We start from the raw sequence: 27,015 nt of genomic DNA, 5'->3' as shown, positions 1-27,015 counted from the left end.
CTATTCTCAGTTCTTCCTCTCTGTTCAAGTCATATACCATTAGCTTGTGAACGTAAACGAGCACTCTGGCACACAGTTATTTTTACAGACTTGTTTTGCCATTGCAACACTGTGCATAAAATATTATGCGGCATAAAACTGCCTCCAAGGGAATTATCGCAAGCCAAATGATTCTGGGGCGTGAAAAGTAAGGATGTTTAAAATGAAACACAGAAATAGCTGAGTGTCCATTTTGCCCAAGCATATATATCTAAGGAATGAGAGACCTTATTGATACATGCATCTTCTGCTGACTTTACTTCAGATTAGATGTGATTGCTTGTACATGGTTCTGACATTATATGGTACATACATTCCAAGATAGAAATAATAATATTCCAATGCAAAAAACCCCTCAAAACATTCTGAAAAATTCACTGACAATTCAGCTAATGAAAAACTACCTGGATTTTAAAATAATAAAATCGTTATTGTTAAAGAGAGAGCTGTGCGCCCTTGATTTTAAATACAGTTATCAATATAAATCAGCCTTAGCTGAAAAATATATCAAACCAACCTGTTTTGTTATATTGCCATGGAGAAGTGCTTCAATGTGTAACCGTGACAACAGCTGAGATATAAAGGCCTTGAGGCGGGGAAGAGTGACATCTACAATAGATATTTAGACATTTAGAAATCAATTGCATGGGTTTTTTTTTTCTTTCAGGGGGAAAAAAACGGCAATTATACCTAAGAATATAACACATTTCTTAGAAGAAAATTACAATCATCAACAAAAGGCAGTGGGGATCTTTCTCTCCTTCGGAAATATTCATGTTTGGGAAAGTTTCCAGATCTAAATTGCTGTGCTCACTGCACATTTTGCCTTGCTTAGAATTCACATGTCATTTGACCCAGATTCCAACATGGGAGGAGGAGGAGACCCTACTCTGTGCTGCAATCAAGCTCAACACAGATTCACCCTCAAAAATATCAACACTCATTCAGGTGCTGACTGAAAAGATAACGCTTAAGCTTTTAAATGCACAAAGAATATATGGCTTATAGTTCTTCTGAAGTTACCTTAATTATCTTTAACTGCATTCCCTTGCCCTGAATAAAAGTTTGATAAAAGAAGTGGTGGTAGTTCTGAACTCAATTTAACTTTTAATGCAAACATGTGCAGATGCCTTTTATCTGTGCTGCATTATTTTCAATGAATGTCAATTCAAATGTAATATAAATATATCAATGTGCTTTCTTACCCTGGCACAACTAGTCACATGTAAATACTGTTCTGAATGCATCTAAAATGGATTAGGGCAACCAAAGGTAACTATAGATGTGGGGCTTGATCCCAAGTACCATTACTGGAACTCTACAAACCAAACTCAGCATTCCTCCTCCCTCCCTGCAGCCCACCAAGCGCCTTGAAACGCTGCTCCTGGGGGAATCCTGAGAAACAACACAAGCAGCTAACTGTGGGAGGAGGAGGGAACCTAGGAAAGGTTTCCTTCCTTTGTTCTGTTGGCTGAAAGGTCCTCTGCCAGTGGACAATGACCTCTGATCCCAATCCAAGTTCCATGCTTCCAGCCCCACACCTGGAGGGAGGCATACAGAAGTCAGGAGATCACAGGAGTAGGTAGAAGGATGAAGCAAGAAAGGGACTGATTAATGCAGGGAATGGCTTTTTACCCTCTTACACGTCAAGTGTGCCCATCAGTAGCAGAAGGGGCAACTCACAACAGGTGGAGGGGAAGCAGGGAAAAGAGCCTTCTTTTACTGAAAATCCTTTTCCTTTTTAGCTTTCTCCTTTCTCCACCCAGCCACTCCTCCAATTTTTAACATCTCACCATTTTTAATGAAAAGCATATGTTACACAATTTTACAAACACTCTATACATTTTTTCCATTCGAATTTATGTATCTGTTTTATAAAGTTGTATTAAGTGGGCTTAAGGAGTCGGAGAAATTACCACCAATCTGGTTAAAATTTAGTTTTCACTGAAGCGCTGCTGCATTAAGGCAATTTCATTCTTGTATCTAAATGCTGCAGAGAACTTAGGTATAGCAGGAATGGAGACTACACACTGTACAACCTTGTAAACATTTTGCACAGAACCAGCTCCACTTTTTCCAAAATAGCATATTCCACATGATTTTTCAGTTGTGTTATCAAGAACATCATTTTTTTAAACAGAAAAACTTTAAATTTAGAAACTCATGCAGAATATTTATTCTGCTTTCATCACCACCAAGAGCCATTTTAGCCTTGACTCCCAGAGCAGTAGAAGTAAATTCTGAAGTGGTGGCATTCTTATGGTGTAGATACCCTTTGGGGAGGAGGGGTGCTAGAATGCTCTCTTTGGAAGAAGGGGAACATTTTGATGCAATGATGGTCTCTTGTATAGACATTCATAAAAACATAGTGAGTTGGCTTAAAGGAAAGGAACCAGAGAAATTCAGAGAGGATAGAACTATCAACAGCAAATAGCTGTTATTAACTTCCATATTCAAGGACGACACACTCCTGAATAGCAGATGGTGAAGACAAAGAACTGCCCCCTTCATGCCCTGCTTGTAGCCTTCCCAAAAACAACTGGTTGGCCAGTGTCCAAATCCATATGGTGTCTGAATCCCAGTAACATGGCTTGGCAAGTTAGGAGATTCTTGTTCCTGCTTCACTGTCATCCTCTCAGCTGTAGAACAAATTCTGAGTCCAGTGGCACCTTTAAGGCCAACAAAAGTTTACTCAAGGTATGAGCTTTCATGCACAGGCACACTTCCTCAGCATGCCTGCACACAAAAGCTCATACCATGAATAAACTTTTGTTGGTTTTAAAGGTGCCACTGGACTAAAAATTTGTTCTACTGTTTCAAACCAACATAGATGCCCACCTGGAGATATCTCTTCAGCTGGCGCATGACAGAATTAGACTATTGGAAATGCATACATTCTGGCAGGGCTTATGTAATTCTGCTGTGTTTAGAAGGCTTGGCAAGGGGAGAAGTGATTAGGGAAAATGACATCATATGCCCCTTCCATTCTGATATTACTTAACTGCTACAGATTGAAGATATAACAAGTAGATTAAAGACATAATAAGGGGATACCTAGTTCTATAGAAGGAGCCATGACTCTGAATAACATTAGAACATAAAATAATATTAGAACAACATAAAATATTGAATCGGATTGAGAAAAGTGTTAGCAGGCAAACACATACCCTCTAAAGCTTCTTTTAATTCATTTTTGGTCCAGGCAACTTCTGTCATCAGTAGTCGGAGGTAATACATGGCATGCTGGTGTGGCTGTTCAGCTCGAAAGTTGTTAAGTGATCGCATGTACTGTCAAGATTACAACAAATCAGTGGTATACCAGTTGCATGAAACTTTTACTGTTTAATTATCTTTGATTTAATATAACAACAACAATAACAACAACAATAACAATACTTTTTAAACAATCTTCAGGAGTGGAACTACATTTTGTTACCTTGGCCAACTGTGTCTCTCAGACTTAATTATTCGTTTAAAATACGTTAAAAGTCTCCAGGTTCTAAGTGTACAAATAACAGTGCTTTAAACTTTGATCAAGTAATTAAATTTCTGTGCTGCCTCCACCATTCAGTCTGACGAAGCTTGCAACAAAGGCAATGCAAAAATCATCACGAAATCTATATTGGTATAAATCAGGGTTTCCCAACACAGTGCCTACTGTGCCTGCCAAGACTCTGAGAAGGTTGTCAGAACCACCATGAGGCAGGACTTGTTATTGGTTTTCCACGGCTGCTACTACAGGATCAGGAGAGGACTGGTAAGCACCTGGGCTAGAGAGACATCAGACTGAGATTTCCATCTCTGATTTGATGTTAATTTTTAAAACAAGCAAAAAGACCCCCTCAACTGCTTTGTTAATATTCTATATTTAAACGTATAGTTCTCACACAGACAATTTTAGTTTAAACCAGCGGTGAAAAAAATATGCAACATTTATCTGTGAAGCTGTGTGTCAAGGGAAGACAAACTGCATGCTCTGTGTGTGTGTACCGTTTTATGCATGGGAATAAGGGACTGAAATAAAACTAATTTAGAAATGTCAGCATGAAAGATGAGTGGTTTTGCTTTCTATAACACACTCACAAATGTGACTGCAAGAGATGAAAATAAACTTGTGCCTGGTCCCAAAAGATACTTTATGAGCAAGGGGGGGGGGGGCACAAGGGCACTGTTGGAAGAGTCTGACACTCAAACTTTCAGTCTCAGAACTGCCACACTCCTAATTTTCATGCTGAACAACTGCTGTTCTATCTGAGAAGACACCTCTGTGCTGTATCCTGCTAGCGATCAGCTTGCCCTTCCACCACCCAGCCATGACTTCGACACAACCCAGTTCAACTTCACCCCTGTTTTTGGGGTGCAGTAGGGAAGCTGCCATGCTGAGCTTCTACTATACCTCTATTGCCCACCTAGATCTAACCATTTTGTATCCAACTGAATCAAAAGAAATAAACTGCCGCATTCTACTTCAACATAAAGTTGGGCCTACAGTTGGTAGTCATCATACCTACAGTCCTAAATACATTTTAAGCACCCTTTTCATTATATATTAGAAATGTTGTGTTCCTAACTTCCCGAAGGATAGGATGTTGCATGTGACAGTGTCTTTCTCATCTTGAAAAGGTGAGAAGACTACAGTTCTGATTTGCAAAGGATCAGCATCACATCCCTCCCAGATTCCTTACCTCTTCTTTGATAATTTCAAATCTTTTCTCATCAATCTCAAAGGTGGCCATTTTTTCAATAATCTTCTTTAGCAAGATATGTTGTTTGTCATTGTAACCTTTTACAGAAAGCTATACAGAAAGAATACATAAGCTGTTTTAAAACTTTGCATACACAATTGTTTTAATCTTATAACAACCCTCACACTAACACAGTTAACACTAAACACCCACTAGCATGCTTCACGCTAATCTTAAATCCTATAATGTAATTTAGCAGTATTGCTTAAAGACTGCTAGATTCTAACATTGCGGAATTTGAAACTCTCCTTCAGCTAAATACAAGATTTTCCATCCAGGCAGTTCAAAGCAATTTCTTAACACTGGGGAACAGTCTCTCTTTCAATAGAAATCCTGACAAAGAGACAGGGGTGTGTGGAAGCATATATATGTAGGATTTAAATGTTTACTAGGGCAAGGAAAAAGACAGCCATAGAGGACAGAAGTCACAGTGGAAAACAATTTTTTTCCAGACTGCAAAGCAAAAGAAGAAAGGCTGGCTAATAGAAATGTTATGTAACAGAAAGAAACTGCAGAATCTTATTACTGTTTTCTGGGCTTCCAATAGAAATGCAGTGTAATGATCTGGAAAGGGGAGGTGATTGTTTTTGTTACTAAAGAAAAACACAGAGGTATTCTGGAGAACCACAACAATTAGAGCTGATCTGGCAGACAAGGTTTCTTAACAGCTAAAATGTAGAAGAGACTACCATATTCTTATTAAGAAAAGTAGGGGATTATCAAGTCATTTGAGATGTCACAGTGAGAGGTTCAAAAATTGCTGCAAAACAGGACAGATCATACATAGTATAACCACTTCTATTATACAAGTGCTTTACCTTTTCTATATTATTCTGATATACAACATTATTTACTGTACTTATATTATTTTGCTTATCCCATGATGTTCTATAATGTGTGGACAATATTTTACTAACTGGTATAAAATTCCATTTAACAGCATGAAGCTGAAATCACTGGAAAATTAACAGAACAGGTTTCTGCAGTAACTTTAACTGTTGATGCAGGCAAACAACAAAGAAGTGTTCATGCTTCATAATTAGAGAGATCAGAAAAGACATTGACCTAGGTGTTTAAAGAAGCAAATGTGATTTTTAATATTAAGATTTTGCTTCATTTCCAGCCAATTTTAGCACAAGTCATCCTATACCACACATACCATCATAGATGAAGACATGCTCTACTAAAAGTCTATTGGGGCCTTAATCAAAACTCTCAACTACACCTAAGAAAGAAGAGTCATCTACTCTACTAGAGGACATAATTTATATGTTTCTTTTTCAAAATAGAAAGAACAATTCCTAACTATCATAATCTCTTTTTCACATGCCATGTTTTTATAGTAATGTAAAGTTGGAAGCATTTGGTTAATTCTTCATCTGATTATTTAGAACTACAAAACTGCACACCTCAACAAAGTGTTAATTTAAGATGCCAGTGGATTATGCTGATTTTAGTACACTGAAGGAATCTAAATGACTGGTAGAAATGTTTTAAAATAAATGTGGTTTTCCTTTCAAGATTACTTAGCAGATGAATGAAAAATGCAGATTAGAAATGCAGTCTCAACACACAACATAGTCACAAAAACATACCAATCATAACCAAACCATCCACGAATGGTTATAAAACAGTATGTTTTCCCCCCACTTCTGATATGGATGCAAGGAACCACAAGGCAGTAACCATTTTGCTTAGAATGGAAGAAGCCATAATTTTCTAAGCTGCAGCTAACTTTCAAAGCATCTCACTTCTTCCTGTATTTTTCCCCATCTTACTTACAAGAATTGCATTCATTCCTGATGCAATGGCATAGACCAAACCTGAGAGGCGTGCTGCATATGTATACTCTTTTAAATCATCCTTCAATAACCTGATTAACAGGTATGTCATGTTGCAATGGAGAGGGTCAGCATAAAGGTAGCGACTAACAAAAAGAAAAAAAGAGGACGCTTTGGTACTTCAAGCAGCGACACAGTAACTGATGAAGAGACATGACTGAAGAGTATATATATATGCAGCCTCATATTCTTGGGAATGAAATACTGAAAGCATTTTTTTCTGCATTAGAAAGTCATCTGGCCAAATTGAGGAAAGTTTTATTCTGATCAAGATTTTTTTAAAATGAAGAAAATCTTGCAACAAATTTGATGAATGATGCAAAATGAAGAACAAAATTTGCTGAATGCGAGTGGAAATGCTGAAGACTGGGGAAAATATTTAATTTAAAATCCAAATTATGAGAAAGTACAGTTAGAAATCACGGTTTTTGAGAGGAACCAAAAAAAAATTTAGACCCTCAGTGGGGAAAAGTCATAAAAAAATGCTTCCATCAACTTACATACATCCCATAGGTGGTATTTTGGAGGTCATAGTTCAAGCCAGCTAGCTCTGCTGCATATGCATACTCGTTGAGGGAGTCTTTGAGAAGCTCAAGATACAAATGGGCCATGTTACAATGCAAGGGATCCACGTAAGCAAATGGGCTGGAAGAAAATGTTGAAAATAAAAACTCTGATGTAATTTCTTTCCAATTCTGTTAGGTCCTCCAATGCTGGCTCTCAAGAATACAATTAAATACACCATTTTGATGATTCCTGTTACAAATATATTAAGACAGTGAACAACACATGTGCACGCACACACACAAAGCTGAAGAAAAAAGTTTAAGTAACACTGGACAAACAAAGACAAATATTGTTGATTAAACCTATAGCTTAGACTTTTTTAATCCACTCGATTCTGAATTTGGTGATAATGCTTGAGAATACTTACGAAATGTATTTTTAAAAAAATAGGTTTGAAAAGTCAGGGCAGACACGGTTGTAGTTGCCTAAACAAGGACATCTTTGCAGCATGGATTGAGTAGAGTCTGGACTACACTTGGAAACACAGATCTCTTTTGGGACCTGTAGCACCTTCAGACAATTTTGGTTGATCCACCATATGTGCCCCTTCCTTGCATGATTTGGTTAGATTTATTTTATCATTGATCACATCCTGGTTAGATTACCATAATGTTCTGCAATGAGGGGCTGCCTATCTAATTTGGAAGCTTCAGTAGGCATAAAACAGAAAAGCAATCCCGCTGACTGGTACAGGTAAAAAGGATCACATCTTGCCAGTTTTAAGATGCTGCACTGGTGCTGATCCATTTCTAGGCCTAATTCAAAGTGCTGAATTAAAGCTCTGAAAAGCCTAGGGCCAGGTTACTTAAAAGTACCACCTTCTGCCACATATGCTTGACTTCCACTATCATCTTCATAGCCTTGTTCAGGGAGCCCCTTTTGAAATGAAATAGGTGAGACTGCTAGGGACACAGACTTTTGGGTTGTGCGGCACATCTACCATGAAACACCCCCTGGGGAGAGATTGATTTGGCATTACATTTAGTTATGTTTCCGGCACCAGATAAGATCATGTTTATTTCCACTGTTTGGTCTTGGCTGTTTTATTGGCACCTAGCTCCATTACCCTTTGTTAGGATTTCATGCCATTTTACTTCACTGATTGTATTGACCCTCATAAGGTTGTGTTTTTATAGCTTTTAAGTGGTTTTATATTGCTCAAGGTTATTAAAATTATTTATTCTGTGGTGCTACCTTGATATTGTAATTCTGTATGCAAGAGGATCTGGGGGAGAAAGGGTTTCTCTCTCTCTCTCTCTCTGGTACACTGGGCATTGGCCTCATCCTCTCATGGCTAGATGTTGAGCCTCTTTGGCTGTTGCTTGCATTCTGTTTTTATCTTATATAGGACTTCTCTTCTTCTTTCTCTTACCTGGGCTTGGAGCTGTAGCAAGTTAACCTTTTTGAAGTTAATCTGTTCACAATAAGTGAAATGTACCTACATGAATATGCCATGTAAGATGTGCTTCTATTGTAAAATGTCTTCCTTTTGTTATGGGACCAGATCATCTTTGTAATTGGTCTTCACAGCATTTCCCCTTTAACCAGGAAATGTGGAGAATCAGAGATACTGTGAAAAAGCTTATGTGTGTCCAAGCCAAATGGTTTTTTTTAACATTTAACCCAATAGATATGTGATGGTGTTTTAAAACATAAATATGTACTTAAGAAAACTTTGGAACAGAAATCAGCCCCAAGTCACATTTCTGGTAGAATGCATACAGAAGTGACTTAACTTTATTTACTAATGTGCAGGAAGGTGACAGTGTCCTAAAAATACAAAGTCTCTCAAATATAGGCACCAACCACTTACAATTTCCCTTTTGTAAACAGCAGGACACCTGGGGCATGAAACAACTCCTCAATAAAACTACCAATTCTGACTTTGGCTGGGTGTGGAAAAGCACTTAATTGTAGCTTATTAAGGTCAAACTAGTTGTCATGTATGTTTTTGCAAAACAAAACTGATCTAGACATATTATAGTTGAAGATCAGCACAAACAACTGGCTTCACTGGAGAACTTTTACTTCAATACAGACAGATATATCCTTGGGGTAGAACCCCCCCCCCCCCCGCCACCAATACTAAAAGTGCTGGTGATTTATATAAGAGATGCCTGAAACAGACCCTAAGGGTTTGAAACCATCTCTGGGTGTTTGTGAACTACACTGACTTGTGCCACCCACGGGGTTGGAGCCTGACTAAAATTACCACATGTACAAGGGAGAGGCAATTTTCATAATCCCCCCCCCCATTATTCCTGGGGATCCCTCAATCCTCCACAGCAGCACTGGGAGTGGGGGCATTTTGGGTTGACAGAGGTGTTTTGTTTTTGCAGACAGAAATCCACCCATTGGTGGAAGCTGCAGGTGGGATCAAAGCCATACTTTTTTTTTGGTGGTATTTTACTATCCCAAGACACTCTGGCAGAGATAGTGAATGTACCTCTCATACAATCTGTGTCATTTTTTCACACTTACTAGCTATTGTACTGCTGAGTTGTTAGTCATCTGGTGAATTTTCAGATTGAAAAGTGTGGATATAAATATTTTAAAATGAGTAAAAGTCACTAAATATGAAAAGCATATTAAAATATAAAAATGAGTTCAAGTCACTATGTTCTAGGATTAATGCAAGCCGCTTAGAGCTAGTCTAAACAAGACGATCTCTCATCAAGATGAAACTTCATTAAACACAGCTGCAAGTTTCACAGACTCAGAAAACTATGCAGCTGTTAGTTTTATTTTGTTACCAAGCCATTATTTATTTTCTAAACTCAAGAGCCCAAAAATATCAAGCCAAGTTTTGCTGTTGCACATTGTGGAATATCCCAAGTAGTACAGGTTTTCAAAAAGGTAAGACAACTCAAAGACTCAAGTCATGTCTCAACACTACTGCTTAATGCCATTAAAATCAAGAATGGCAAACCAGGCTAAAATTAGGAGCAATGTGTGCACAGCACTGGTCCAACCTCTATTAAAAACATGCAATTATTCCTCATAGTGTTAATGGAAATACTGGCTTTTCCTCAAATATCCCTCTATCATCAGTAAACAAAAGGTACACCATCCCAGCTGGTGGCTGGGAAATCTAAGGAGGAAGCAAGAAAATACTGGTTGAAATTCTATATTTGGCTAGATACTCAAGACTCTTAAGATTCTTTGGTGTGAACTTATATCTCCTTTCCCCTGTATTCTGTACTATAAGATTCTCTTTGTTGGAAATGTCAATTTGAATAGGTATTTTAATAAGAAGACTTACAATATAAAAATATCAAAATATTGATGATGTAAAGTTGAAGAAGAAGAAGATATTGGATTTATATCCCGCCCTCCACTCCGAAGAGTCTCAGAGCGGCTCACAATCTCCTTTACCTTCCTCCCCCACAACAGACACCCTGTGAGGTGGGTGGGGCTGGAGAGGGCTCTCACAGCAGCTGCCCTTTCAAGGACAACCTCTGCCAGACCCAAGGCCATTCCAGCAGGTGCAAGTGGAGGAGTGGGGAATCAAACCCGGTTCTCCCAGATAAGAGTCCACACACTTAACCACTACACCAAACTGAGATAATAATGTGTGACAATTTATGTATTTTAAGAAAGTATATTAGATGCAGACTAAGATTAATTTGTAACTATAATTTCTTATCCCCTCTTACCCCTTGCCCTCAATTTCTAGAAAACTAATAAAACTTTTAAAACTCAAACAAAAGGTACACTTATGACATTCAAGGAGGGGGCAGAAAGCACTATTTTGAGCATGTGTTGGACAGTGCAAATGTTAGAAACCTATTTCTGTAGCTTCTTTGGAAACATTAAAAAATAAGGCAGGATCTCCACCGGTATGATGTTCACAGTATGATTTCTGATTTAACATATTTTTACTGCCCAATAGACAATGCTGCAATATAATTTCATTTAGCTCTTCTTCTGTTTTCATGTGTTTAAATCTACAGTGGAAGACATATTTCATATGGAGTCTGGAAATGGATCCATTTTCATATGAGTTCTTCATCTTCTAGAATCATATAAGCCAACTATTTACCTAGGACAAACAAAGCATTGTCCCTGACCTTGCAGCTCTCTGCTGCTGCTCTATGATGACTCATTCACTGGTTGTGTGTGTTCCAAAGGAAAGGAGTCCACAGACTTGCCCAGGCCACTGATTCTAAATTGCTCAAATATATCTCTTACAGAAATCAAGCCACTTCTTTGCAATCACATTCCATACATGGAGAATAAGATAAGGAGATACCAGCAAGAGGTAATGGGGAATCAAGAACACGCTCCCAGATACACTTGTTTCCAGCAACCATGGAAGCATGGGGTTTCCCCAGCTATCTTTGATCCATTTATCTACTTATCTATGTGACAGCAGCTCCCCCATACACCAGTAATCTCTACGACTTTGTCCACTTTTATCCAGTATTGCTTTGCAAACACAAGAGGAGAACCAATGTAAACTGAAAGCAATAAGCAGAGACCAGAAAAGGAAGAGATTTTGCTTTCTAGAATTTTGAGTTTTAAAATATGCCTAATCAGTAAACCGTGAAATTATCTGTATTTTTTTTTAATATAGATAGTTTGAGAACTTTTTATTTTTTTCCTATATATTCCTTCAAAAATGAACACATTGCAGTACAGAATAAAATCAAATGAAAGTGTTTCTTGTTCTTATTTGATACACATGCCTTTTTACAGCAAACTTGTATACCAATATGAAGAATGCTGTCTAGGAGGGAATACTGGGATGAAAGGCACATACCCAGATTATCTATTTTCTGCTAAAATTCATCTTTAAAGCTGTAAATTTTATAAACAGAAGCACACATAATATGTATTTTGGTCACAGGACAGTCTATTCTTTCTGTGAAACAACAGCCGCAATTTCCACCTTCTTTGCTACAGTGGCACTAGCATTAATTCTGCTTCAGCAGCCTGATAACCATACAAATGCAATAAAGGGTGATTTCTAGGGAGAAAAAGGTTTTCTGTACAGAAAGAAAAAACACCCTGTCTTTCCCTTTAAAAAAAGAAAAACAAAAATGAGTAATGTTTGTTCTTGTGCTGGAATCAGGGAGTGCGCTATCCAAAGAAAAAGACTTTTTTTTTTTAAATGGTCCTACAATGGCAGATGGGGGAACAGGTAACCAGGTAGTTAAAAACAAAACACAGAATTATAGGAACATTCAAATTGATGGATCAATGCTTTCTAAAATTCCAATAAGCTGAGGCATACTTCTACTCTGAGTCAAAACAATACAACCCCCTAAACGTTTGCTTTTACAGTAACTACACATCCTCATGAATTTCTACATGAGTCACTGCTTTAAAATGGTCCTCCTGACTCATGTACAGATGCAGCCTCCTTGGAGAGGGGGCATAATTCAATTGGAAATCTGCATCAGGAGCGATGGATCATCTAGCTGCACCCTATGCAGACATACAACACAAAGCATCCACTGCTTGCATTGTGTACTGCAGGATCGGAGCAGTTGGCTGAGGCAGTGGGTAGCTGGCACTGTGGGTGGGTACTTATGAGTTCATGGAAATGCATAATTTTAAATATTTCAATTCCTCTGAGAACTATTCTTGGCTTTTCCATGACAGACCTGCTGTAGGATTTCAAAAACTGTGCCAGGACAAAAAAAAGTGTATAGTTGGTAATGCTGACTCTACAATACCCCTAACGAGGCTTCTTAAAAAACTACTGTCTGTACACAGTCAAAAAGGAAGAAGTTGGTTTTTGAGCAGATAAATAATTATAATTATATTTTTCCCCTAGGTACAAGAGTCCTGCGTTCCACCAACTTGTGGTTTTCACTGAAAAATTCTGTCTTAGAAAGAGATGCATTCAACCCATACATAACTTGGGCATTTAAAGGATAATGACTCACTTGCACATACCAATCTTTATTGTACCGATGATGTGGCACATTAAGTTTAAGCTATGAAGACTCAAACTGCATTCAAGTGGATTTGTTTGAAGTCAAGGCAGGCACTCATCAAGATCAGAGTCCGACTAAAGAAACTAAAAGCTATGAGGATGGAAAAATCCCAGAACAGAAACCTCAGAGAACACGTCAGCCAGAGCTGCTCTGTAAGGTGAAGGCTGCATATGAATAAGTAACAAACACATGCCTTATAATAAGTCAGAGCCTCAGTCCACCAACTTGACTACTAACTACTCCAACTAGCAGTGGCTCTCAGAGTCTCAGACAGAGGTCTTTGGTCTTTTACATCACCTACTGCCAGATTCTTTAACTGGAGATGCTAAGGATTAGCATGCCAAGCAGATGCACTGTTACTGAGCTACAGCCCAGCAGATGCACTGTTACTGAGCTACAGCCCCTCCCCTTGGATCCAATAATGGGTCAGAGTGTATAGAAAGCAGTCTATGCAGGCATATTCCCTCAACCAAATATTCCTTTCACTAAAAGGGAAAGGGGCGCACACTGCAAAGTGAACTACAGAATGAAGCTTCTGCATGAAAATGAGGTGGGGGTGGATAATTTTGACTGCACTTATATTCTCTCTCTCTCTCTCTCTCTCTCTCATCTATGTATATCTATCATCCTATCCATCAAATCTTGGTAAAATGTTTCCTTAAATTAAAAAATTGCCGTATTAATTATTATACATTTTGCAGGCAAAAATAATTACATACCTAAAAAATTCAAAGTTGAGACATGCTTTAGGCAGGAAAAATTTGTCATCTTGTTTGAACCACAGCTTGCTCAAAGCAGTGTCCTGCATTTAAGAAAACACATCTATTACATTATATTACTGTTATCATTTTGCTGATATTATTTGAAGATGCTATGTTTCATCCAGTTGAGCCTGGGCAGCTCCCACTCCAGCAAAGGACTTGATGCAAACTTGTTTCCCCATGTCTTCCAATGAAAGCACATGGCTGCATGTGCAAGAAGTGCAAGACAGCAATTCAGGTAATACACAACCTGTGCCTACTTCCCATATCCCAATCCAGCTCTTCATATAAGAGAGATGGGAGGATGGCCTGGGAGCATACACAGACCTCCCATTCTGTGCATTTCCCTTGATGCAATCTACATGCATTCTTGTGGTAAGGAAGACAGGCTGCTGTTGAGCTCAGGGGGTGGGGGGGAGTGCTACTGTGCGCAAGCACTGCTATGCGTTCAATGAAATTATGCCCCAAATGCCACATATTTAGGCGACATAATGGAGTATACCAGAGACATTAACCAATTAAAACAATCTTTCTGCAAATGAAAAAGGCAGAAATGAATTTTTAAGTATTACAATTAAAGATTTATGTAATTTGAATGTAAGGTTTTAAAAGCCAGGAGTTAGTCATCATTTAAAAGATACTTAGATGTATAATTTAATTGATCTTTTATTATCTAAAAATGCTGCTCAAGCAGCGTTTTAAATCAAAGTTAGTAAAAAAGATTTATCCTTGATTAGATAACCTTAGTCTTTCAAAAAGCACTTCACGAAATAATGGGAACAAATTCCAGAAATTCCACCCACTGTTATTAAACAGAGATGTTTACTTACCTTAATAAGAGTTGGGTACTGCGGTGCATCTTTTTCTAGTGGTACAATTTCAAAGTTCGTAGGAATAAATTCATTCTTCATTGGGAGCTTGAATTTCCCATTAAGGTCAGCATTTTGCCATTTCTACATGAACAGTGTAAGCAAGTAGAGTAAACCTGTGTTACTATTTGGGGGATGCACCAAAAAGAAATGCTGCAATCATGCCTTGCTAAGGACAACTATCTCAACTATGCAAAAACCAAGTCAGATTTCTCAATTTTTCTGTCAAAACTGTCAGGGGCATCTCACACCTGGAAGCAGATTCCCACACGTGTAATCCTAGCTAGACTGAGAACTTCTTGTGCAACAAGGTGTTCGTGCATGGTTTCTCTCCGGCCCAGCAGCAGGAGCAGCACTTGCGGAGGACTGGGGGGGGGGAGGTTGCTTACCTGTAACTGACCATCTTCGAGAGGTCATTTGTGCATTCACACCCTTGGGGTCTAGGTGCCTGCACCGACCTTGATCGGTAAACTTAAAAGCCTAAGGGATTTTCATGGCCAGTGGACATGTGCAGAAACCCCATCACACATGCTCCCAGGAGCAGGCGTGGACATTCTGCCAGTTCCTTCTGACCACTGTGTGATCCAGAAGAGAGGACCGACAGCAGTGGGGAAGAAGGGCGGGAAGTATGAATACAGAGATGACCACTCAAAGATCATCAGTTACAGGTAAGCAACTATTCTTCATGGTCTCTGTGCATCACACCCTTAAGAGAATAGCAAGCTGGGGCCTACCTGGAGGGGAGGGTGCTGGTGGTGTTCTCAGAGAGTAGCAGATTGCAGCACAGCTTGGTCCACTGCTGTACAGTGATGGAGGCAAATGTCCAGTGTGTAGTGCCTCATGAAGGTATGTGGTGATGTCCAGGTAGCAGCTTTATAGATCTCCTGCAGAGAAGTGTCCTTGAGGAAAGCTCTAGATATAGCCATGGCTCTTGAGTATGCCTAGGCAGGTCTTGGAAGAGGCTGTTTCTCTAGCAAATAGTACAGTCTGATGGTTTTAGTTAGTCATTTAGATAACTTCTGGGAAGAGATCTGTAGGTCCTGAGAAGGAGGAGTGTAGGACATGAAAAGTCTAGCGTCCTTATATGGGCGAGAATGTTGAAGGTAGAAAAGGAGTGCCCATTTGACATGTAAAAAGTATAGTCTGCATTCAGCATCATCCTTACAGTGTCAGCAGGATTCCTGATGGGCATTCCCTGAGGATCTTCTGTACTACAGAGATAGAGTCAAAGACCCTGTTTGAAACATGTGCACCTTTTTGTCTGGAGGGCTGAGAATAAGGTGGAGAGTGTTTGGTTTTGGACCCAAAGGATTGTTTCAGGGATGGTGTGGAGGACCTGGAGCGCCAAGGCTAATCTAAGGATTGTCGCTGGTACAGATGCTTGTTCCATGGTTTAGCCCATGTCTTCTTGTACTGGGAGTGTGAAGATGACGAGATTCCCAAGTTTCTAGAAGTCTTAATACTCTTGTCCATTTCTTGTAGGACAGAGTCTGTTGCGGCATTAATGAGACCATTGCCATCAAAATGTAAGTCTTCCTCGTATGCCCGGTTGTCAGGTTGGAGGGCAGGAGAATGGAGCCATGAGTGGCATCTGAGGGTGATGACCAAGATCAAAGTTTTAGCAAAAATGTCCCTGATATGCTTGGAGGAATTTAGCTGTTGCTTAGTTAGGATCATGCCTTCCTTCTGGTTCCATCTAGCGGAATTTCTCTTGTCCTCTGGGAGTTCAGCAATGGTTGTGGATAATTGTTCCCAGAGAGCATATTGGGAGCGCCCCATGCAGGCAGTATAGTTTGCAGCTTTGAGGCCAAGTGCCCCTGCTGAATAGATCTTGCGACCAAACCTGTCCAGCTTCTTCCCTTCTCTGTCCAGGGGAGAAGAGTGAATCTTTTTGGCCTTGGGTAAGTAGGAAACCTGACGGAGGTGGATTTAGGGTGCGAGACGAGAAATTCTACACCTGTCTCCTGGATTCATACATGTGGTCCAACTGGTGGGGTGACACTGGAGTAGATGCCAGCTTGTCCCAAGATTCTTTGGCAGTATGGAGCATGACCGTAGTAAGAGGCAGAGCAATTGCAGTTGACGTGTCCAATTGCATAATATAAAAAACTGTCTGTAATCATGGGTTGGGTCTGGACTGTGGACAGTGAAAGGGTATGAGTCATATGCTTGATGAGATTCCCATAGAACTTTAAGACTTTAGATGGGGAGATAGGTAATTCCTCTGCTACCTTCTGAGGTGGAGAGGATTTGAGGTTGGGGAACCATTGGCCCATATCGTCATGAGTCTTTGGCAGACGTCGCAGCTGACTCAGATTCAGAATGCTCCAAAAGATGAAGGGTCAGGACCGAGTCTGGCTTGGGGTGCTTTTAGGAGGTGGTGGTAATTTTGGAGAAGTTTCATCAGAATCAATTGAGCAAAGTTTAGGACGTTCTCGTTGACTCTAATCTAGAGGTACATTGGGTTTAGAGATCAAGGTGATGGGAGTACGGTGGGGCTGTCGATATAGAGTTATTGAGTGGTGCAAGGCCTCCAAATACTGATTCCAGTCCATTGGCGGTGGAGGTGGAAGCCAAAGAAAGGTGGATTGTGGAGGATAGGCACCATTAAAGGTATTGCCACTGATCCCAAGGAGCTACTGGCAGGGGAGGAGGTCGGGATGGGGACCTGTTCCGATTGGGGCGTCATGGAGAGCAGTCACAAGCCAGAAACCTATCTGGGTCTTTGTGCAGTGATCGGTCCCAAGAGGAATGGTCCTGAGGTTGAGCTGTTTTGTCATGTAGCTGAGGATCTTGAGGGGAGAATGGAGGCTCAGATGGCAGACTGTCTTCTGCTCCAGAATGTTGAGTGAGATCGACGTCGCAGTCCAATCCCAATGAGATGATCAGCTGGGTCGGTACCGTCAGGTTCAACAGTGGAGATTTCAGAGTCAGGAAGTGATAATCATGTTTATGGTGTTTATCGTTATGTTTGCACCTCTTCTTCTCTGAATGAGACCCTTTATCCTCTGTTCTTTTTCACAGGGTAGAGGATTCCGACCAAGATGCTGAACTTGCTTGTTTGAGGGAGTGATTGGTGTCAGAGAAGGTATGGCTGGTAGCAGTTGCTGGGATCGATGTTGATCTGCTGGTCAGGGTTGATGGTTCAGCTGACATGTTGAGAGTTGTTGGTGCTGATGATGCCATTTTGCATGGAGAAAGAGCATCTACTAAAAATACAGCTGATAAACGGGTTGCTGTGTTCTTCCTGGCTTGCTTGGAAAACAGAAGTCTGTGAAGTGTTCTGTGTGCTTCCCCCAAGCACAAGAGACAGAGAGAATGACTGCCAGGTGGAGCGATTTTGCTCCTGCACTTAATGCAATGCTTAAGGAAACCCTAGCACTTTTCCATGCAAGGGGGTAAGGGAGACAAGGGTAAGAGGATGGTGGCCCCCTCTGGGGAGGTGGAAGTCCCAAATGCCCCTAATGTCAGCCTTTCAAACCTTTAGGCAGGGAAAAACAAATAGGAAGTTAAGGGAAAGCTGGAAGCAATGAAAATGATGTTCACAGATTGAAGAAAGAGATTGTCCGGCACTGGTTAGAAGAGAATTGGTGGGATGCCCACTCCAGTGAACATGTGTGGTTGGGCTTCTACACATGGCCACTGGCATCTGGGCACAAAAATCTCTTAAGCTTTGAAGTTTACTGATTGAAGTTGGCACCGGTACCTAGATCCCAAGGGTGTTATACGCAGAGACCACAAAGAAAATCTAAAATTACTGGAAACTGATGTCTGGGGGGGGGGGGGAATGGAGCATTGAATTTAGCTGATTCTACTCTTTCTTCTTGGTCGAACAGCTGACATGAGTTTAAAAGATGTCCTCACATATATAGCCCCAGTTGCTCCATCTACGATCTATTGGATATGAACTTGAAAGGCTGAATAATCGACCAGTTTTCAAAAGCCAAAATAAATATTCAATGCTAAAATCACGGACAGAATGGTGGTGGAATTTCTATCTCAGAGCTTTTTTGGAGCAAGAACGCACAAGGACAGCTTGGCATCAAGAGGTGTGGCCTAATATGCAAATGAGTGCCTACTGGACTTTTCCCACAGAAACCTCTACATGAAACATTGGTGCTGTCAGGGGGGCGTGGCCTAATATGCAAATAAGTTCCTGCTGGGCTTTTTCTACAAAAAAGCCCTGTTCTATCTAATTTTGATTGTCAATTCTTTGCACAGGTTAATTGCCTAGATTCAGAGGGATGTTTCTCCCACACTTTGCAAATTAAAAGCTCTTGTCTTGTGTGTTTGGTAGACTAGTTTTACAGATGTCAATGGCTTGGATCCAGAATGGAGTCTGTGAACTCAATCAACTTCTGCTGACTTCCCCTGGCCAAAGCAGCTCCCCACACCATCAAAAGTCATTATTGAGGATTAGGGGATCCTCATGAGATTTGTGGAATGAGGTGGGTGGAGTACACTCTGAAGGATAGGGTTGCCATGTCTGCTGGAAAATACCTAGAGACTTTGGGGGTGGATCCAGGAGAGGGTGGGGTTTGGGAAGGGACATCAGGATGGTACAATGCCACAGAGTCCACCCTTCAAGGTAGCTATTTTCTCCAGGGGAGCTGATCTCTGCCATCTGGAGATCAGCTGTGAAAGCAGGAAATCTCCAGGCTCCACCTGGAGGCCGGCAACCCTAACTTCTTGCATGAGCTGCTATGCAAACAGAGCAAGGGGTGCAAACAGGGAGGGAAAGAGAATATAATTTTCACCAATTCCACCTTCCCAAGACAACCCCCCTCCCCTAACATTCATAGGATTTCCTCAGAAACAGGAGTGGGGGGGGGATGGGCACAGGGTGAATTATCAAACATCCAATTTATGGGTCTTACATCTCAAACAACTATTTTAAAAGGATCTAAGACCCCCTCAACTTTTAAGCAGAAGATACCTGAACAGATATTTTAATAGAGCTTTTCAAACATGTATTAAACATGGTAAGCCCACTGCAATAAAGCTATCCACAGTACCGCGGAATCAATAGTACTTTTTCTTTCTAACACCAGCTAACTTCCCCTGATGCAAACTGGTTGTACAAGTAACATGCATTTGCAGTTATTGGGTGGGATGGGAATCTTCCTTTGCTGTAGCGCAAAAATAAAGGCCACACATTTCAGATTGCTTCAAGAATCAGACACTACCAATTTTCTTAGCACACCTTAATTACTTCATCAGAAATTGCTTCTTGCTTGTATTGGGTTCCATACCACTTTTCTGTTCTATCAGTTTTTCCTTCAAAAGTCTTAGAAACTATTGCAACCCTAAAAATGAAACAAAAAAAATGATAAGTAAAAAATGGTAAGTAATCATGTTTTCCCAAAAGCTGTACAAATCATTTTATTTGGTCACATTGATTAGGTACATTTTTATCAATGTTGTAATTTTTAATATCTTACTATATATTCAGACACTCCTTTTAATACTCTTGTGAAACAAGCCAACGTACATTTGGCTATACTAAAAGTATCAAGTAAATGGATCCCAAGACGTTATTTAGATAGAAATTCTGTGGCAAATCAAAAAATTTAATGCACTGTTCTGGCAATAACAGTAAGTTAGTATCTTGTAAAATACTTCATTAACCTCTCATTCTTGCAAGTGTAATATTCTAGCTTTCAGCAAAATAAATGATTTCTAGCTCTTGCATTAAGGCACTTGAAATTATATATTATACAGAGATGCTTCTCAGAAGCAGAAAAGCAGTGATTCTATGTTTTGAAGGAAAAAGAGAATTATTTGTTCTCAGTTGGAGATAGGATCCTCTTCCTTCATGTTAGGTTCCCTGCAACCAACAAGAAATCTAAGCAGTTAATGCAGCTAGGATACTATGTCTAGAATACTAAGAATCAATAATCCCAGAAAGGCCTTCTCAGTTGCTTGCTAGTGTACTCGTCATGCTTCTCAACTAGTTGGCATATGTCAACTGAATGTGGGATGCTGCACAGAGAACTAACTGCCTGTCTGCTTTTTCTCATATAATTTCCCTTGGAATCCTCATAACCCAAAATTCTGCTTCAAACCTTATGCTGCATTCATTTGCAACGACACACAAAACAAAGGATTATGAATGCTACAAGAGAGAAAATTCAAAAATTCTGCAGGCAGTTTTACAATATTGTCCACTACATCTTTTTATTACTTAATTACAGCAAAATTTTGATAGTTGGTGACATTTTAAAATCAACATACCTAGAAAAAAAGATCATGAACTGCAGCTATTTCTCGTCTGTTCAAGATATCCATTTGTTTAATCGACTGGCCCTTCCGGTCCTATATGATTAAAAGCCACCCCCTCCCCTCAAACAAATGCAGGAAAGTATAATTTCATGTAATCTTTGCTGGCTGGGGAACATTATGCAGTACTGTGACTTTTGAGTGTGTGCATACTCTCATTCTCTTTCCTCCAACAGAGAGAGAGAGAGACACACGTGCATGGCAACTACAAAGGTTTGCTTCATTTCCCTCACTAAAAGGAAAACGCTAAGAAGTGCCATTGTTCCACCACATACGTGCATGTGTGACAGAAGAGAGAACATTCACTAACTTCAGAGCTGGACGGGGACCAAAAGAGGGGATGGCAGTCAACCCCCTTCCTCATTAAAATATGCAATCTGCTTTATCTACTAGTCTAAGAGAACAGTGCAATCCCTAGGGGAGTAAGAACTAGTGCATACTGAAAGGAAAAGGCTAAATATTGTTTGACAATTCCATTTATTTTTGTAGTTCTGAAGGGCCTTCTCAAGAGCTCATTTAATATATTCAAGCCATTCCTGAATCCACTTTTAGCATTTCTGTATATTCAGAAAGACAGATCATGCCAGATAAAATTTCTTCTGTGACTGAAAACACAACATGATTTGCGGTTCATGGTATCAGCAGTGTTCTCCTGCTAGGTTTCCAATTGACATTTCTGAGTTGCACAGACTGCAATTTTAAAAGAAATTCTTTTAATGAAGAACTGCTTTTTATTTCTCCAGTTGGGGAAAAAAGGAGATACAGTAAAATAGCAGGAGCAATTAAGAGCCTCTACAGTCAATTATGTGCTAGAGAAAACATTTACTATCAACAACGCTCTGCGTTTCGAAGCCAACTGGTAGTTAATTAGAAGAATATAGGACAGTTGGATCCATGGAACACTTAATCAATTCGAACATTTAGTACCAACAAATCCTTAAAAACAATGAATAGAGCTGAACCAGAAACATAAATAGCCAGCAGTTTTTCATTTTAACCTTCTTCTTGGCTGCCAAGTTATATCTCAAGATGGAAGATTCTATACTATAAATGATGCACCCCACACCGTCTTCTTTCACATTATGTATGAATACAAGCACAATACAATGGTCTGAGGGAAGCTTATTTCCCTTTGAAATTAGTTTCCATGGCAACTGTTCTGTCATTGGCATTGAGAGAACATTGCTTATCTAAGTGTTTCTAGTATACATGCCAGCAGAACCATGGTTTCAGCAAAAAAATAAAATAAAACATCCTGATTTACGTACATACAAGCTTGAAGACTATCATTACAATATGAACTTTTGGGGGGGGGGCTAAAATGGCTATGCTATTTACCATAATAGGAAGAAGATAATATAAAGCTTCATTTTGTTAAAAAAAAATCACTTGCCACTAATTAAAAATGAAGCCCTCTCTGTTGCCATTGAACAGCTGTGTTTTTCCTCTGCACCAAGCAGACCATACAAATCACAGAACAGATACAGATTATGCCATTACATCAATAAAGGTGGGACAATTCAGACAAGTGAGAGTCAGTTTAAATGAGCATCCTTATACAAGTCTTGGTAATGGCACTGGATAGGTGAAAACTGGGGTGGGGGGCGTGTGAATTTACAATCAAAGATGGAAATCATAACAAATAGTTTGTTATGATCCAGTGTAACTGTAAAAAAAATCACCCAAGTCTCAGCATGGCCTCACTGTGCAAACAAAGAAACTGAACAATGGGGTCACCTAGGGCTAGGTTAAATGTTTATGCAAAAAGACAGGTTGCTTATCTGTAACTGATGATCTTCGAGTGGTCATCTGTGCATTCACACTCATGGGATAGAGAGCCTGCGCCGATCCGCAGATCGGCACCTAAAAAGCCCAGGATTTTTCGCGCTCTGCACCCAGTGAGGATGTGTAGGAGCCCCAGCATGGATGCTCACCAGGGCTGGCATGAGGATCCCAACAGTTCCTTCCTGACTGCTGGAAGCCCCTAAAATAGGGAGACCATCAGCAGTGGGGAAGGAGGCGGGTAGTATGAATGCACAGATGACCACTCGAAGATCATCAGTTACAGGTAAGCAACCTGTCTATCTTCTTTGTGGTCTCTGTGCTTCAGACTCATGGGAGATTAGCAAGCCAGACATACCTGGAGGCGGGAGCAGATGGTCAACCAAAAGAGAAAGCTTGCAGCACCACAGCTCCCAAACGAGTCCTCTGCTGGGTACACACATCCAAGGCATAATGCTTCATGAAAGCATGGGGAGAGGACCAGGTGGTGGCGTTGCAAACATCCATCAAGGAAACACCCTTCAGGAATGCGACTGACGTCGCCATAGCCCCAGTAGAGTGCCCAGGCAACGGCTTCTTCGCCAGCAGGTAACAGTTTAATAGTTTCAGTAAGCCACTTAGAAAGCCTCTGAGATTAGATTCTGGAACCAAATCGGGGAGCAGCATAGGACACAAAGAGATGTGGGTCCTGACGAAAGCCGTTAGAATGGCTCAGGTAGAAAAGTAACGCATGCTTAACATCCAAGGCATGCAGCCGATGCTCCTCGTCCAAGTTAGGCGTAGGGTAAAACATAGGCAGCCAAACTTCCAACTTAAGATGAAACTGGGAAACTACCTTAGGGAGGAACAAAACATCGGGAGCCAAGGATACTCCTGACTCGTGAAAAACTAAGTATAGGTGGTCACAACGCATAGCCATGAGTTCCCCCACCCGGCGTGCTGACATGACTGCCACCAAAAACGCAGTTTTCCAAGATAGAAGTGGCAGAGAACAGGTTGCCATCGGTTCAAAAGGGCGCCTGGTCAACCTATCCAAAACAAATGGCAAATCCCACAACTGTGGGGGTGATCTAGTTGGAGGGTGCAACCTGAGAAGTCCCTTCAGGAATTGCTTTGAGCGAGGATGGGCAAACACTGAATGCCCCTCAACTGAATCATGTGAGCTGATAAACTTTCACCAAAGAAAAGGAAAGGCCAGCATCGACAAGAGACAAAAAATCGAAAATCACAGGTAAGCCCACCAGTTGAGGTAAGACTGCAGTATCAGCCAAAAATGTACAAATTTGCCCCACTTCCTGTCATAGGAGATTCGAGTAGACAACTTCCTACTATTCAGAAAAACGTGGTGGACCCTATCCGAAAATCTGCAGGATCAATGAACCATGCTGTTAACTTTAGGTGAGGTACGTTGTGGTGAAACACTTGACCTTCCTGGGTCGAAAGGAGGTCTGGCTCTGCTGGGAAATGATGAAAAGTTCCCCGCACTAAGTGGAGCGAGATTGGAAACCAGTTTTGTCGAGGCCACCACGGCATCATTAGTATGCACCTCAGTTCCTCCCTCTTTATTTTTTTGACTATCCTGGTCAGCAGTGGAAGAGGCAGGAACAGGTAAAGGAAAAGACCCCTCCAAGGAAGCAGTAGACCATCCCCCAAGGAAGCCGGGTCCATTCCCCCGCCGGTGCAAAACAAAGGGACACTTCCAATTCAGGGCTGTGGCGAAAATATCAATCTGGGGATACCCCCACAGCCAAAACACTGGTTGAAGGAAACGCCACTGTATCTCCCATTTGTGTGGAGACGCGGCTCCTCTGCTCAAGGAGTCCGCCTGCAGGTTGAGTACCCCAGGGAGATGGGAGGCCTTCACATAGGTGCCCTGATCCAAACATTCCAACCACAGCTCTATTGCTAGAGCATAGAGTTTTTGGGAGACTGTCCCACCCTGTCTGTTGATGTAACAAAGGGTTATAGTATTGTCCATCAGCACAGCCCCACAGCCTTTCCTGCTACTAAGGGGCGGAAGGACCGAAGAGTGAAATGAATCTCCAAAAGCTCCAGATAGTTTATATGGCAAAAAGTCAGCTGTAGAGGCCATGCCCGCCCCCCCGAGTATCCATGTGAGCACCCCATCCCCATAGGGACACATCTGTGGTGATCGTAACCGTCGTTACTGGCAGATGGAAGGGAGCTCCTTGACAGATGTTGTCTCTGGAGGTCCACCATTCCAGGTACCGGAGTATCGAGGGTGGAATCCTGAACCTCTTTTGAGGTGAGTCCCGTAGGCGGGGAAACTTTTTGAGAAACCAAAGTTGAAGCCCTCACATGCTGAGTTTCGCGAACAACAACAAGTTTGTAGTCGCCGCCATGAGTCCCAGCAGCTGCTGCAACTGTTGTGCCGTGCCCCATTTCTCCTGAGTTGAAAAAGATGAATGAGGGTTATAATGTCCATTGCCCGCTGCTGGGGCAGAAAGGCACGATGAAGGTCCGTGTCCAAGAGAGCTCCGATAAACTGAACTTTCCTTGATGGCAGTAAGTGAGACTTTTTTGTGTTTACCTGCAGACCTAGGGTATGGAGAAGGCAGAGAGTTGTAGCAATATGGCAGGACAATCTTTCGAATCCGCCACGAGCCAATCATCTATGTATGGGAAGACGACTATGCCTTGAAGCCTGAGGTGTGCTGCTACAACGCTCATCCTCTTGGTAAATACCCGCGGTGCAGTACAAAGGCCGAATGGAAGGACTTTGAACTGAAAGTGGCTGGAGCCTATTGCGAACCTGAGGAACTGCCTGCAAGATGGATGGACGCTGACATGGAAGTAGGCATCCTTCAGGTCCAAGGTCGCCATCCAGTCTCCTTGGCAGATAAGGGGAAGGATGGTCTGTAGAGTGGACATCCGAAGTTTCTGGTACACAATAAACTTGTTCAAATTTCGACGGTCCATAATTGGTCTCAGTCCACCATCCTGTTTGGGGACCAGAAAATAACGAGAATAGAACCCCCCGACCCTGGCCACTGAGGGGACCGGTTCTATGGCTTGTTTCTGAAAAAGATTGCTCACTTCCTCTAGCAAAGGGGGAGAAGGAGGTGTGATGACAAAGACTGACTGAGTTGGGACCTGGGCAAAGTCTACCTTGTAACCCTCTGCTATAATGGAGAGAACCCATTTGTCTGTGGAGATGGACTCTCATGCAGGCAAGTGGTGATGGAGGCAGATGGCAGAAGTAGGGGCGGGGAGCGTGGTGTGTAAGGCAGAAAAGTCAAATCCCTGCTTCGGAGCTTTGTTGGCAGCAGCAGAAGCTGAAGCAAACTTGGACTTATTATTTCCCTGATAAAGAGATCTGCTCTCTGTCTGTGATGAACGAGGTCTCCAGGATTGGTCAGGGGAATATTTCTTGGGCCAGGGCTTATGCCACTGCTTAGACTTTCCAGTCCGAGAAGAGGCAGGGATGCCGAGGTTCCGTGAGGTTTTAATACTTTTGTCCATTTCCTGTAAAACACTATCAGTAGTGGAACTAAATAGACCTTCGCCCTCAAAGGGAAGGTCTTCCGCATAAGCCCTGGTGTCAGGCTGAAGGGCTGTCAAATGCAACCAGGAGTGACAGCATAACGAAATGGCAGAAGTTAAGAGTCTTAGCAGAGATGTCCACCATATGCTTTAACGTGGCCAACTGTTGTTTAGCCACAGCAAATCCCTCCCTTTGCAGCTTCTTCACTGAAGACCGCTTATCCTCACTCAGAGAGGACAATAAAGGTGTGAGTTGTTCCCAAATCGAGTACTGGTAACGTGCCATGCAGGAAGCATAATTAGAGATTTTTACTCCCAAGGCCCCTGCAGAGTAAAAACGTCTGCCAGTGTTATCGATCTTTTTACCCTCTTTATCAGGAGGGGTGGAGTGAGTCTTGTGAACTTTCAAAGATGAAGAGACCACCACCGAATTAGGCTTGGGGTGGTTGAAAAGAAACTTAGCACCAGCTTCTTGGACACGATACATGTGGTCTAAACGCCGTGAAGAGATCGGTGTGGATGCCGCCTTTGCCCATGGCTCCTTCACTGCTTGTAGAATGACCTTGGTAACTGGGAGAGCCACAGGTGCCGACGTGTCCCGCTGCATGATGTCAAAAACAGTATCATTGATGACTGGCTGCGGCTGCACCATGGAGAGCGAGAGAGATTGTGCCATATGCTTC

The 27,015-nt window shown here is 41.3% G+C and overlaps 1 protein-coding gene across 5 annotated transcripts in view; it reads right to left on the bottom strand.

Moving 5' to 3' along the window:
- IDE (insulin degrading enzyme) overlaps positions 1-27,015 on the bottom strand; it is a 102,879-nt gene that overhangs the window by 14,546 nt on the left and 61,318 nt on the right. For 4 of the 5 annotated variants that reach the window (XM_060241345.1, XM_060241343.1, XM_060241346.1 and 1 more), the window contains exons 12-18: positions 19,971-20,073; positions 14,729-14,851; positions 13,857-13,939; positions 7,126-7,270; positions 4,725-4,835; positions 3,207-3,327; positions 557-648 (exon numbers count right to left, since the gene is read on the bottom strand). In XM_060241345.1, coding sequence (XP_060097328.1) covers positions 557-648; positions 3,207-3,327; positions 4,725-4,835; positions 7,126-7,270; positions 13,857-13,939; positions 14,729-14,851; positions 19,971-20,073 — 778 coding nt within the window. Of the gene's footprint in view, positions 1-556; positions 649-3,206; positions 3,328-4,724; positions 4,836-6,566; positions 6,712-7,125; positions 7,271-13,856; positions 13,940-14,728; positions 14,852-19,970; positions 20,074-27,015 lie in introns of all 5 variants that reach the window. The other variant, XM_060241344.1, reaches the window with a different exon arrangement.

Source organism: Heteronotia binoei, chromosome 6, assembly GCF_032191835.1.
Source record: "Heteronotia binoei isolate CCM8104 ecotype False Entrance Well chromosome 6, APGP_CSIRO_Hbin_v1, whole genome shotgun sequence".
NCBI lineage: Eukaryota > Metazoa > Chordata > Lepidosauria > Squamata > Gekkonidae > Heteronotia > Heteronotia binoei.
Note: the sequence above shows the minus strand (reverse complement) of the source record. Positions and strands in the feature narration are given on the sequence as shown.